General features: G+C 42.2%; 1 protein-coding gene across 1 annotated transcript; it reads left to right on the top strand.

Moving 5' to 3' along the window:
* Positions 1-9,251, top strand: LOC105930970 (thymic stromal cotransporter homolog; the record flags this gene model as incomplete). Its single annotated transcript, XM_012869433.3, is given in 7 exon segments — positions 1-394; positions 4,118-4,288; positions 5,897-6,115; positions 6,248-6,422; positions 8,031-8,114; positions 8,725-8,881; positions 8,966-9,251. Coding segments are annotated over 7 exon segments (1,258 nt in total), but the record flags the coding sequence as incomplete, so codon positions are not given.
* Positions 9,252-12,578: the final 3,327 nt, after the last annotated feature.

Here is a 12,578-nt window from a genome sequence, read left to right as displayed (position 1 = left end):
CAGCACCCTCTTCGACACGGCGTTGCAGATGGTGGTGAAGGACCGATGCGCCAACGTCACCGACCCCGATCACCCGTCGGAGGAGGGCCAGCAGAGAGCGATCACTGACTTCTACATGACCTACAACCTCATCATCAAGCTCACGTCCGTCATCCCGGCGCTGCTCCTGGCCAGACTCGGCGACCGCGGCTGGAGGAGGGCGCCCATCGTGGTGCCCCTGAGCGGGTACCTGCTGTCCAGGTGCGCCCTGCTCCTGGTGGTCGTTTTCGGTCTTCCGCTCAAGGTGATGTTGGCGGCCGCGGTGGTCTTCGGGCTGTCCGGGGGGTTCAGCGCCTACTGGCCCGGCATCATGACCCTGGCGTCGCTCGGCTCCACGGCGGCTGATCGCTCCAAGGTTGGTGGTTTGAGCGCATAAAGCGGGACAGGTAGAAATGAAGACAGCATTGGGATTTTTTCTTTTAATTTATGTTATATTATTGAAAGGCTACCTGTTGTTCATTCCCTCCCTCTAAAAACGTTTTATTTGTTGGCAACACGATCGTGAAAAAAAACACCTTAAAGTCAGTTATGACCGCGTAACTGTACACATACCTAACCATGATAAAAAATTATGCGACATGTCCATTTTGACCGACTTTCCTTTTAAAAAAATTACATGTTAATGATAATTCAGGTGTATTTGAATCAATTTGGATACCTTTGAAAAGTAAATTCGCTCAAAGTTAGAATACAAGGCCTTAAAGGGACCAATAAAACGTGCACCATACAGCAGGTGTCTCCAAAGTTTTACATGAACAGCATTAGCTTCTGGCCAGAACCCACAAACAACAACGCAAAATATGTAAAATAAATAAATAAATAAATTTTACTTTTATTCACAAATAGTTACATTTGTTTAGCATCAGAATATTAACTATAGCATGTTCTCAACATTGTGTCATCTTCCCACTGATTAACAAGCTTTTCAACAAACTGTTGATGATAAGAACTAAAGAAATCAAACCTCTTCTAGGCTGGATGTGCGTGTAGAGGGAGGGAGCAGGGGCGTAACCCCTGTCAGTGTCCAAAAAGTAAACGTGTTCTGCGTTTTGTCTTAAGTTCCTTCAAAGTTTAAAAGCCGGACTCACACAAGCAAAAGGGAGAATCCATTTCAGTGCCTCGTCAGCCAAGGAGGGATAGTCTTTTCTTACATAGTTAGGCAGGGGAAGAGCCTCAAAGTTCAGTTTTAAATCGTCCGAGTCTGTCAACTCAGTATGATATATTAATACAAGTTATATTTTATAATAATGAATTAAAAAGCATTTAAGTATATTTTCAGAGGCCCCCCAGTGCCTCCAGAAGGCCACCACTTTGAAAAACACTGCCATGTAGCGTTTATTAAAGAAATGCTACAGTACACACTAACTGAGAAGTTTACAAAATAGTCGTCCAGCAGACAATCATTGTCACCTTCCACAAAGTGGATAAGCCACAAATTGCCACTGATAGGGAAGCTGGCGGTTCACACAGAGCTGTGGACAAACACGGCAACGGAAAGTTAAGTGGAAGGAAAAAAAGATGTTAGAACAATGACTTCAGCCGACAGGGATAAAGCACAGCCATGAAAGGATTGTGAAGCAAAAGCAAAAAGCAAAGCCCAATGATGAAAATAAAGTACCCAACATAGTACCCGATGAGTATGTATGAGTTCTAAATCCTGAACCGAGGCGCCATTTGCATAAATGGCCACACCAGCGTAGGGTGTCCTGAAGACGGTTAGCCGTGCTCAGCTCACCTGTTGCGTAGTTATAAAACCATGCACTGCTACATTGGACAGTTGTAAAATCCTGCTGGAAATGCAATCAATAGCCCCATAAAGCTTGTCAACAGAGGGAAGGCTTTAAAAATGGTGCTTGATAAAAATCCATAGAGCAAAAACCAGCAGGATCTTTAAATAGTCTTGACCACCTCCTTTCATATGAAATCCCAAACTAGCTTTGATCTAATAAAAAAAGAGGACTCTGAGCATGTTTTGCTCAGGTCAGCAGCCTCTAATGTCTCTGTACAAAGGGACGGTGACAGTTGCAGCCCGTTTCCTGGGTACGTCCATGTTGCAGTTGTCAGGATTTCTTTATTGTCAGATTGTAAGATTTCAGGCTCTTGTCAGAACAAGCCTGAAATCTCTTCTGCATCACAAGCGCTGCCTGTGCAGGGTTGTGTGTAGCACGAATAATGGTAAATGGCTGTTACTTTGTATAGCACTTTTTAACTAGTCTTGATAACCTCCAAGCACTTTACACTACCAGTCTTAGTTATTCACCCAATTCACCCTGACAGTGGTGAGCTATGTACGTAGCTACAGCTGCCCCTCTGTCAAACTGACAGGTGATCTAAGGATCACCTTCTGAAGATAGAGACTTAGACAACTTTATTTGTCATTTTGTAAGCATAAAGTGCGTACAGAACGAAATTTCGTTTGCGTACAGCTTGAAAAAGCGAAAAAACACCAATGAGTGATTTATGTAAACAGTGGGAATGTAAACAATGTAAGCAATGCAGGGGAAATAGACAGTGTGCGATGAGCAGATAAACAGCATTCCACTGTGGTCCATGTTTAGATCTAGTTTTGACTCGTGTGCAAAAACATTTTCCTCTGACCCAAACTCTTTGGTCACTCCTCTAAAATTCTCACAGGGCTGCTGTTGTCATTGCTGCTTATGCTCCTGTTCCCGCCACAGTTTTTCCTTACACCAAACTTTCTTTTTTAACACAGTACTCCGTAAACAACTAGCATCTTTAGCATTGACCTTTTGTGGATTAGTCTTCTTGTGAGCAGTCTATGATCCTCCATATTTTTCTCCATGACTGTTGGCCAGTACATGGCCATAAAATTATGTTTTTGTCCTAAAATCCTCTTTTATCAATCAGATCTTTTCGAGAAACTGAATTTGGAGTTTTAATTTACTATAACAGAGGTTTGCAACCCGAGGCTCCGGTGATGCTCTTTTATTATCTGGAACAATAACTATTTTTTATTTTTTTATAGACAATATATTGGTTTGTTTGACAGTTGCTTCATTTTTATACAAAACCAAGCATTTATTCTTCTACCCAAATTAATGCTAATTGTTCATAGGATTTTTTTCCTTGTCCCTTTCTACATCATTTAGCTCATAATTCGTTTGTGGTTTATTTCTGTTAAGTGGGATACACAAACTGAGTAATCTGTCCCCACAGAGGGACCAAATGTTATCTGTTCCTGAGTAAATTTTACTCAGATAAATTTACTGTGCAGCAGGCCTCATTTTATCAGATGAAAGATTTTTATTTTCTTGTAAAAGTTTAAACGTTTTTCTTTATTCGTCAACCTAAAAAAAAGAAATACAGTTCATTTTGGTTCCACAGCACATCCAAGCATTATATGGTGGTATATTTGTAAACTAAATCATTATTTACAGGGGTTAAGACGGTTTTTGTGGTTCTAGAAATATTTTTATTTTGTTGTGCAATTTGGACGTACGAGCGTATTTTGTTGCCAACAAACATCAAACGTAACCAGCAATAAATAAAAACCTGAACCTATATCCCTCAGTGTGCAATAAATCAATAACGTTTGAGCTTTTGAATGAATTAGTGAAAATAAAAACCTGACATGCACCTGTAGACTCAGGACCAGACACCGATTAAAAAAACAGAATTTTTTTCTAACTCCAATGTAACTATTTGTGATTCTATTTGGGAAATGCGCAGCGGAAGAACGCGTGACCAGGTTGACTAGCAAGTCAGACGTTTATTTTGTAACTTTTAATAACTTTTCAGCTCCTATCTGTCCTTTTCCATCACAGCCATCACTTTTCCTTCACTTTTGTCACGTGTTAGTTTGCTTTTTTCTTTTTTTGCAACATTTGCAAGCTTTTCTTTTTTTTTGATTTTCACTTTCACATACAGCATGCGTCGAGCCAAATCATGTGAGACGATCCCCGTATTCTAGCAATAACTGATCATTTATGGCACTTTAAAACAGTCGTATTTATCATTGGCTTTAAAAATGTGACAAGCTGTTCCTCTGGCACGAAAACGCTGATTTTAAGTCCTCAGTCATCTATAGTTGGGGTGTGTGTGTTCATGTGCCATGCAGGTGATGATGAGAGTGGAGCTGCTGTACGGGTTGACAGGACTGGTGGGCAGCTTGGTGTCGGGTCACCTGTTCCAGTTGCACAGCTTCAGTTTGGGAAACGGGACCATCCTGCTGTGTGTGAGCACGCTGCTGCACTTCCTCTGCCTCGTATTCTCTGGAGTCCTGCTGCAGGTCAGTAAATCATTCCGGTTATTGATTCGTTCCTGCACCGCCATGGTGATAATAACTAAGCTGGGCTGTTTTTCTGTTTCTGATACAGTCGGTCCCTTTTGGTAAAAAGGCAAGCGCAAACGTATTTATATCCTTTTAGCTTTCCCCCTTATTTTCCGACGTTACAGCCACAAACCAAAATGTATTTTATGGCCGTTTTATGTGACATTTTAAAGTAGCGGAGCAACCCCCTCCAGTCAATAGTGCGCAGAACACAGCTACAAGACTGCAAGTCGTTTTGAGAGCTGTTGGGTCGAATGGAAATCGTTGCAATTCTTCCCACAGAGTCACACCAGGATTTAAGTCTTTGGCCTTTGACTGGGCCATTTTCTCACCTGAACCATTCCCGTGTAGCTCGGGCTGCATATTTAGGGTGGTTTCTCCGGCTGGGAGGTAAATCTCTGCCACAGCTTTCAGTCTTTTCCAGCTTCTGAGAGGTTTTCTTCCAGGTGCCCTGGATTTGGCTCCGCTCATCTTGCCAATCAACTGACCAGTTTCCACGTCCATGTTGAAGAAAAGAAACCTCTCAATGTTTTGATGATGAATTCAACAGAGCTCTTGTTTTTCTGGTCACTTATGTTCTTTCACAAACCTTTAAGCCAGGGGTGTCCAAAGTGCGTCCCGGGGGCCATTTGTGGCCCTCTGAAAGATTCTGGGAGGCCCTCAATCACCAGCCATACTTTTGCTTTTAATTTAAGTTAATAGTAACTTAGACCACAAAGGTTTTACCAAAAGGCAGGCTTGGGTTTACCCATTTATTTAAAATAAAATTACAAATTTATTTGTAAATAAGCAAGAATGAGCCCTAATTAATCCTCTTCTTGTTGCTGAAAAGACACACAAAAAAACAAACAGAAAAAGACAATCAACCCAAAAAGTTAGGACATTGTTTGCTAGGCGAAACTGTATTTTTATCTTTCAAATCTAAAATGATTTACAGACGCATTTTCTACAGAAATCTACGGTAGTGGATTAGGGCCATTAAAAAATAAAAGTCTATTCAATTCTGACTTTTTCTCAGAATTCTGAGATTAAAATCAAAATTCAGAAAAAAAGTCAAAATTCTGAATTCTGACTTTTTTCTCAGAATTCTGAGAAAAAAGTCAGAATTGAATAGACTTTTTTTTTCAATGGCCCTAATCCTCTTCCCTAGAAATCAGACTCCTTTGCTTCTTTCATTAAATTATTTTGTGTATTGAGCATCTAAAATGAAAAAAAAAAAAAAAGTTTTTTGCCATCTTGATAAAAAAAGATTGTAATTTTGTGGCCCCTGATTACTTTCTAAGTAAGATTATTGGACATCCCTGCTCTAAGCCCTTCACAGAGCAGGAAACTCTGCATCGTTTTCCACCATGCGCCCCCTTTGTGTCGGTCTGTCACGTAAATCCCAGTTCAAATACAAAAAGGTTTGTGGCTCCAATGCGGCAAAACGTGACAATGTTTGGGGAAAGTTTCAGCGCAGCTAAAGATGCACCAATCGCAGCGCTCCAGGCCGGTTCCGGTTGCAGATTTTTTTTGCCACGTTTCCCCACTTGAACCGAATTCTCGTCTTTCCGTCCCGATTAAAAGGTGAGGCGAGGGAACAGCGAGGACTCTGAGGAAAGCTACCACCTCCTGTCTCACGCCTCCCGTAACACTCGTCTCGTCGAGGCTTTTGCGGGGATGAACGTGGTGAACCTGGTTCTCCTGTTTGCGGCAGCCTTCCTCTACGACTTCGCCGTGGGCGGAGCTATAGAGATCCTGGGCTCCTTTGTGCTGAAATCGCCGCTCAGCTGGACTGCAGCACAAGTAAGTAGCTATTTTTTTCATACATTAATCTCATTTATAATTGTTGACTCTTTTTTTTTGTTGTTGCTAGGTTTATCTGCCAGGCTGTTTAGTGTCTATCGACTTAAACGCAGTTCTCCCCTCTCCCTCTAGGTGGGCTACGGAAACGCGGCGGGCTGCATGATTTTCATCACCAGTTTCGTCGGCGTCATCGTCTTCCGCAGATGTGACGTCTGCGACGAGACCATGATCCTGATTGGCATGCTGTCTTTCGCTTCGGGCATCTACCTCATGTCCTTCGTCACCACCACCTCCATGTTCTACATCGGTGAGACGGGAGCGCGTTGGGTCAGAACCGCGGCGTCCTACCGGGGCCGCGTGCGGTGCCGACGCTGTTCTGCTTCCAGGCTTCTAGAAGTCGTGCTGTACAGTTTCGTGCCTTTATTCTGCCCCTGGTCTTATCTGTTTATCTGCACGTTTCCTCAAAAATACAGGAACTGGAAAGAGGAAGAGGGACCGGCAACCTGAAGCCATAAAGTCTTCTAATTCTTATATTGTCTGGCAGCGCTCAAGGCTTACAGCAGTACTGTCAGATTTACAGTATGCTGCTTTGCATCTGCCTCAGAATTTGAAAATAGGAGCTGGGAACAGGGGAAGCCCAGAGTAAAAAGGGTTCCAGTTAATACAGTCTGACAAGTCGGGATTCTAAAGTAAAAAAACAAACAATAAGTCAGGATTCCAATATGTTGACGTCCAGGAAAGCTGTTGTTTTGTTCGTAGCACCTCTTATAAACGTCCTTTAAAGCTGTACTTTCCACGTGCGAACACCACTTTTTTAATTTGTTCGGTTCAGAGTTGCAGCTGCTACGTGTAATATTGATTTTAGACGCACTCTTACTACTTAGTCTTGTAAAAATAAACGTGTTTTCATCTCAGCTTTCGGTTGATGCGAGGCGCTGCCATGTTGGATGCGACAATCGACTCAAATGGGATGCAACAGTAATTTTTATAGTTGTGCTCAAAAGGAAATCGTCTAGTTTTTAATGGTCCTTTCAGTTTAACGCATAGAAAGATGTGGTCTCTACCAAATCTCATGTTGTCATAAGGTAAAAACTTGTTGGGATTTAACTGAGCGATGTGTTATTTCAGCCTAACATGTCTTGGGTCTTAGTGGAAAAACCTTTGTTGGAAAGTGAGGACTTCTTTAGACTGCGTCACCAGGTTTGCTCACATGCCTCCGGAGGGAATTTTGTCCCACCTATCTGAACCGAAATGCTCTGAATCCTTCAGGTTTCTCCACGCTACCACGCGGGAACTAGAAGCTTTTGCTCCTCCTGCAGGACCGTCGCCTCTAAAAGCTGACACCATTTTGTAGTTGAAGGAAAAAGTCTAGGTGTCCTTCTCACCTAGCCATCAGCAGATCTTCTTGTAGCCCAGTTCAGGCAGGTCCAAATCCTTTCGTCTTGTCCTTGAGCTCCTTTGGCAGCTATTTGGAGATGACCCGCAGAAGTTGGAATTTAACGGCATCGGGAGACGGGCTTTATAGACAGAGACGGGCTGTGATCTGTGACATAAAGGCCCATAATATGTGGAACCAGAATTACTGTTTTATATCTTTGTTCTTCCTCATCTTGAAAGACATTTGGCCCCTCTCCATCAAAATAACTCCAGCACAGACAATTCACACGGTTCATTGCTTTGTAAGCAAGGAAAAATGCAACATTATCCTAACCCCTAAATACATCCATGCAGTTATTGGTGCATCTCGGTGAATTGGAAAATCATTGAAAAGTGAATTTATTTCAGTAATAAATTTCAATATGGGCTAAAACAACATGGGCGGAACAGGCTGCGTCTACGATTAGGGGTGAAAGAAGGTAGCATTAGCTCCAAAGCAAGAGGAAAGATAATAATAGATCCAACTTTGTCTCCACAGCCCGTTCACTAAACCTCTTTGCACTCATCCCGATGCCGACCATCAGGTCTCTGGTCTCCCAGCAGGTTCCTGCGTCCTCCTGTGGTAAGCTCCCCGCCCGTTGTTAAACGCTAAAAGTGATGGCAGCAAAAAACACACACAGTCTGTTTGCATGTAGAAAACTAGAATTATAATTTCATTCTTGACTTTTTTTAAGCACTATTCACTGCATCACACCTCTCAAAGCCTGATTTAATGCAGCTGATGCACTGCAACAGAAATAATAAACTATTGTTGCATAATTTGTTTCATTTAAATCAGACAGAGCAATAATCCATATGGGTCAGAGATTCTTCAGAAATAAAAATATCTCTGCAGAGATAGCAGGACTTGCCTTTTTAGATTAAGTCGTGCACATGTGATCTTTGAGGCTTTAGAGAAGAAAAGCGTAGGCCTGTCATGTACTGAAAAGCCTGCGTGTCCTGAAATGCCGGTCCATCCAGTTCATGGCTTCACCATAAAGAGTAAACAGCTGTTTAAATGTCGCTGACTCACTGACTCTGTGCTGTGATCTTGGTAGAGCAGAGCTGAACCATGTCCAACCGGACGATAAAGATTATTAATGGCCCTTTACCACGCCTTATTGTGCATTCATTTATTTTAATAAGGCTTTTTTTTTTTTTTTTACCCATATGTCCTGTTTCGGTTCCGAAAGGCACCACTCTCACCGTGCTGCAGATGGTTCTGAAGTTGGCCGGCGTAGCCTACATTCCCACTTTCACCAAGATCTACCAGAACACCCTGAACAGCCTCCCAGGCTTAGTCTTTCTGGTCTCCAGCATCTTCACAGTCCTGGCGATGATTCCCATCAGGTACGCTACCCAGATCCCCCCCCTGTGAGAACCATTTCTGATGCATTCGTATTCTCAAGCGTCCTCTCCGTGTCCTTCCCCCAGCATCGTGGGCTGCAGGTCGGCTCAGAAGCAACAATACGTGAGGATTCTGGGAGACTGAAGGAGCAGCGCAGACACCAGCAGTGACTCTGTTTCAGAACGACTGGGAAGCGAGACTCGAAGTGTCCAAAACGCAAACGTGTCACTTCCTCAAATGTTGCCGCTTGAAACGGGGCAGCCGGCTTTGCCGACGCGGCCTTGAGTAAGTTTCGTAAAAAGGCCTGTTTGGACTGACGACACTTTACGTGACGAATATGCCAAACCCAAATGACTGGGGAAAAAAAAAAAGGGTTACAGTTTTTTGAAATTATGTCAAAGGTTGAATAAAGTGTCATGAACGGTTACATCAGCCAGTTAGGTTTGTGCTTTCAACACTTTGGAGATTTAGCAGTTGAATCAGAACAACTGGGGACGTCATATGGGTCGGTTCCTCTACTCTCGCTCTGTTTACTCGCTACCATCGTAGGCTACGTGCTCTACACCTTCGTATCCCTTTGTGGGGTAGATTTACCAACTAGAAGCAGGCATTACAGTTGGGTAACTCTGAACAGGTTGAGTCAGTAACTTAAAGTGTAAAAAATCTGACTCGGCCAGTGGAAAACATGAATGTTACTTCCAGTGAGAAGCGGCGCTCTGGGAAAAATGAAAGGCTTAAAACCTAAATCTGCCAGGGGTATGAATAACTAGTGCCTTGCTGTATGTATCTACGGTTTTTAAGTAATCTTCCATTTCGAACAGCCGTTCCTGCTGCCACACAGAGGCTGAGTGGTACTGAATACAGTTTATTTTCCCCCATTCTTTCCATTTTCCATTCAGGCTATTTTAGATTTGGATTTACAATAAAAACCTTTTGATGTTTTTAATAAGCTGACTTTTTAGTCCACTCTTTGGAGTGCACACAGTTAACTTTGTGAGTCTGTTACTCTGTAATCTGTAATAGCGTGTCTTTGTTTGAGGTACTAGTGATAGGAGCGCCACAACGGAAAGACTCCAGCTGCTGCTTCTCCTTAAAAAAAACATAAATAACCAAGTGGAATATTTTGTTTATTATTTGTTCTGTTATTCTTCTACTTTGGGCAGACAGTCCTAACCCAAAAATATGTTTTTATAGGTTGATAATTAGTGCTATTCTAAGCAGTGTTAGTTGGTATTTCCCCTTTCTGCTATTTAAGTTTTCTTCTTGTCGGTGAAGATTCTCAGTCATCCAGGTCATGGTCATTCCCAAAAAAAAAGTAAAAAAACTGTTTTGGCAGTGGTATATAGCTTGTTACTCCACATTACTCCAGACTTTTTGAATTGAGAAAGCTTCCTGGAGAGGAAGCGAAACATCTTCAACTACGGAAAACAAGTCCAGTTGCTTTGTTTTTTTTTTTACTTTTTTTGGGGAATTTTCTTCTTGTCTTGTTGGGGAGGGCCAAGTTGGTCTGTGGTTGACCTGTTCTGTGGAACTCTGTCAACTTATCATTTTGAAAAAAGTTTTAGTAAATAAACAGAAAATTCATAAGTTGTCTCTCTGGCTTGTTTGTGCTTTACCTGACAGCTTCAGGTTTCCGTCACCTTTAGCTGCCCTTTTCCAGGAGTCACTGACGCTGACCCTTATTGTGTGGAAAACTGGCTCAGATCCTTTCTGCTTGGCTGTTTTTCATTCCTAGACAAAACCACCGATGGAGCAAGTCTGCCATCACCCTCTCTAACATAGAAAGTAATCCTGGATCAGTCCTCCTGTGTTCTTTTTGCATCCCCAGTCATTTGAGGCAGGCGGCCGTTCACACTGAGCCTGGTTCTGCTGGAGGTTTCTTCTTGTTAAAGGGCAGTTTTCCTCTCCACTGTCGCTACGCGCATTTCCGGTATGGATGCAATCCGTCTGGATGGTTTCATTGAATTGACTTTGTAAAGTGCCTTGAGTTGACGTGTTCTGAACCGCCACTATAGAGACAAAACTGAATCAGGGGAGAGGCGGGGTCCATCACCATACTGGAAAAGGCCCGTATGGTTCAATAGAAGCAAATATCAATATTAAAAATGTGCCAAAGCAAGTTTTTTTTGTTCAAATATTTGTTTTCCGAATAGTTGGAAATTGTTTCTCATAAAATTTAGTTTTGAAGCTTAAATCATTTACTGTTAAATGTGACGGTAGGTGGCAGGTTTGATGCTTTTTAATCCAACTGTTGGTGCGAGTCACACATAAACCATCTGGTAGCAAAGACAGCTTAGGAGCGACTATTTCATTAGGTTTTTGTCGGATGCAGCTTTCATGTACTGCTTTAACCAAATACATTATAACATATTTTTATAGTAAATGGAATAAAAATGCCTCGTTGCCTTGTTTTTAAACTGAACAAAATCGATTACGTCCACACCCTGAAACTTGTGCGTTTTAGATTTCACTTGACTTTTTAGACATGATCACGGTCTTTATTTGGACTCAAATTGCGTAAAAGGCATTGTTTACACTTTAAAAAAAAATTTCCTATGAGAAACTACCCACTCAACTTAAGAAATCAGATGAAAATGTCTATTACAGCATCCTTATTGCAGCAGTTTACATCGTAATATATATACTGTTTGTACTGAATCTAATTCTAATTGTATAATTTTACTGATGCGCAACAGGGTTGTTCGTATATTATCTTCACACATGTCTATGTGAATGAAAAATAAAGTTTTAAAGACTTACAGCCAGCCCCTGTCTACCTTCATCTTTCTTGAGATATTTCGCTTTTCTCAATAAATAAAAAAAGAAACAACCTTCAGCTGAAACCTCATTTATCCTCTTTATTATTGGTCCAGTATATCCAAAAAAACGTGGTAAAGATAAATTGCATCAAAAACATCAGTATACAAGCTTATTCATAAGAATTATAACAATTTGTTATTAACATTCAAATGTACAATCAGGGACGTAAACAGAGCACACTGGGGCGGAAAGGAGACGGACAGAACCAGATCTGAACTCACGTCGGTGAAAGCTCTGACTTCCACGCACGTTGGATTCCTGAAGATCTGATTTCATCTGCACAGCTGAGGTTACACAGGAAGGACAGGAGCACACAGAGCATTTAAAAAAAAAAAAAAAAAACGTCCCCGACCCAAACCGCCCGCTCAGACGTCCCTGCAGGGACACGCGACCTGAATCGGTTTGAACCAAAGACGCCTTTGGGATCGATCTGGATGCTCCGAAAAAAAAACAAAAAACAAAAATAACAACACAAAGCCAGCCTCGCTTCACGCAAGTCTGTCATCTGCAGCAACCAAGTGAAATGTAGTTACAGACACGTTTAGTGCAGAAACAAACAAAAAGACATCAGCAAACGCACGGCGCAGAACCGGGCCTGTGTGATGCAGAAGATCAACCCGAACCAGCTTTCCATTCTTCGGATGCACAAGTACCTGTTTTACTATTCCAATATTTTAATCAGACGACGCCTCTCACTGAGGGGGGGGGGGGGGGGGGGGGGGGGGGGGGGGGGTAAAACGACTAAGTTTAGACATTTAAACTCTCACCTTTGTTTTCCTTGCTTGCCTCGATTTGAGGTAAACACCTTGGAGTACCGATTAATTTGCCTTTTCTGCCCAATAAAAGCCCCCGCCACATTTATCGGCACTCCTGGTAGAG

This window comes from Fundulus heteroclitus, unplaced genomic scaffold (genome assembly GCF_011125445.2).
Source record: "Fundulus heteroclitus isolate FHET01 unplaced genomic scaffold, MU-UCD_Fhet_4.1 scaffold_754, whole genome shotgun sequence".
Taxonomy (NCBI): Eukaryota; Metazoa; Chordata; class Actinopteri; order Cyprinodontiformes; family Fundulidae; genus Fundulus; species Fundulus heteroclitus.
This window is presented reverse-complemented; position numbering and strand designations above follow the sequence as displayed.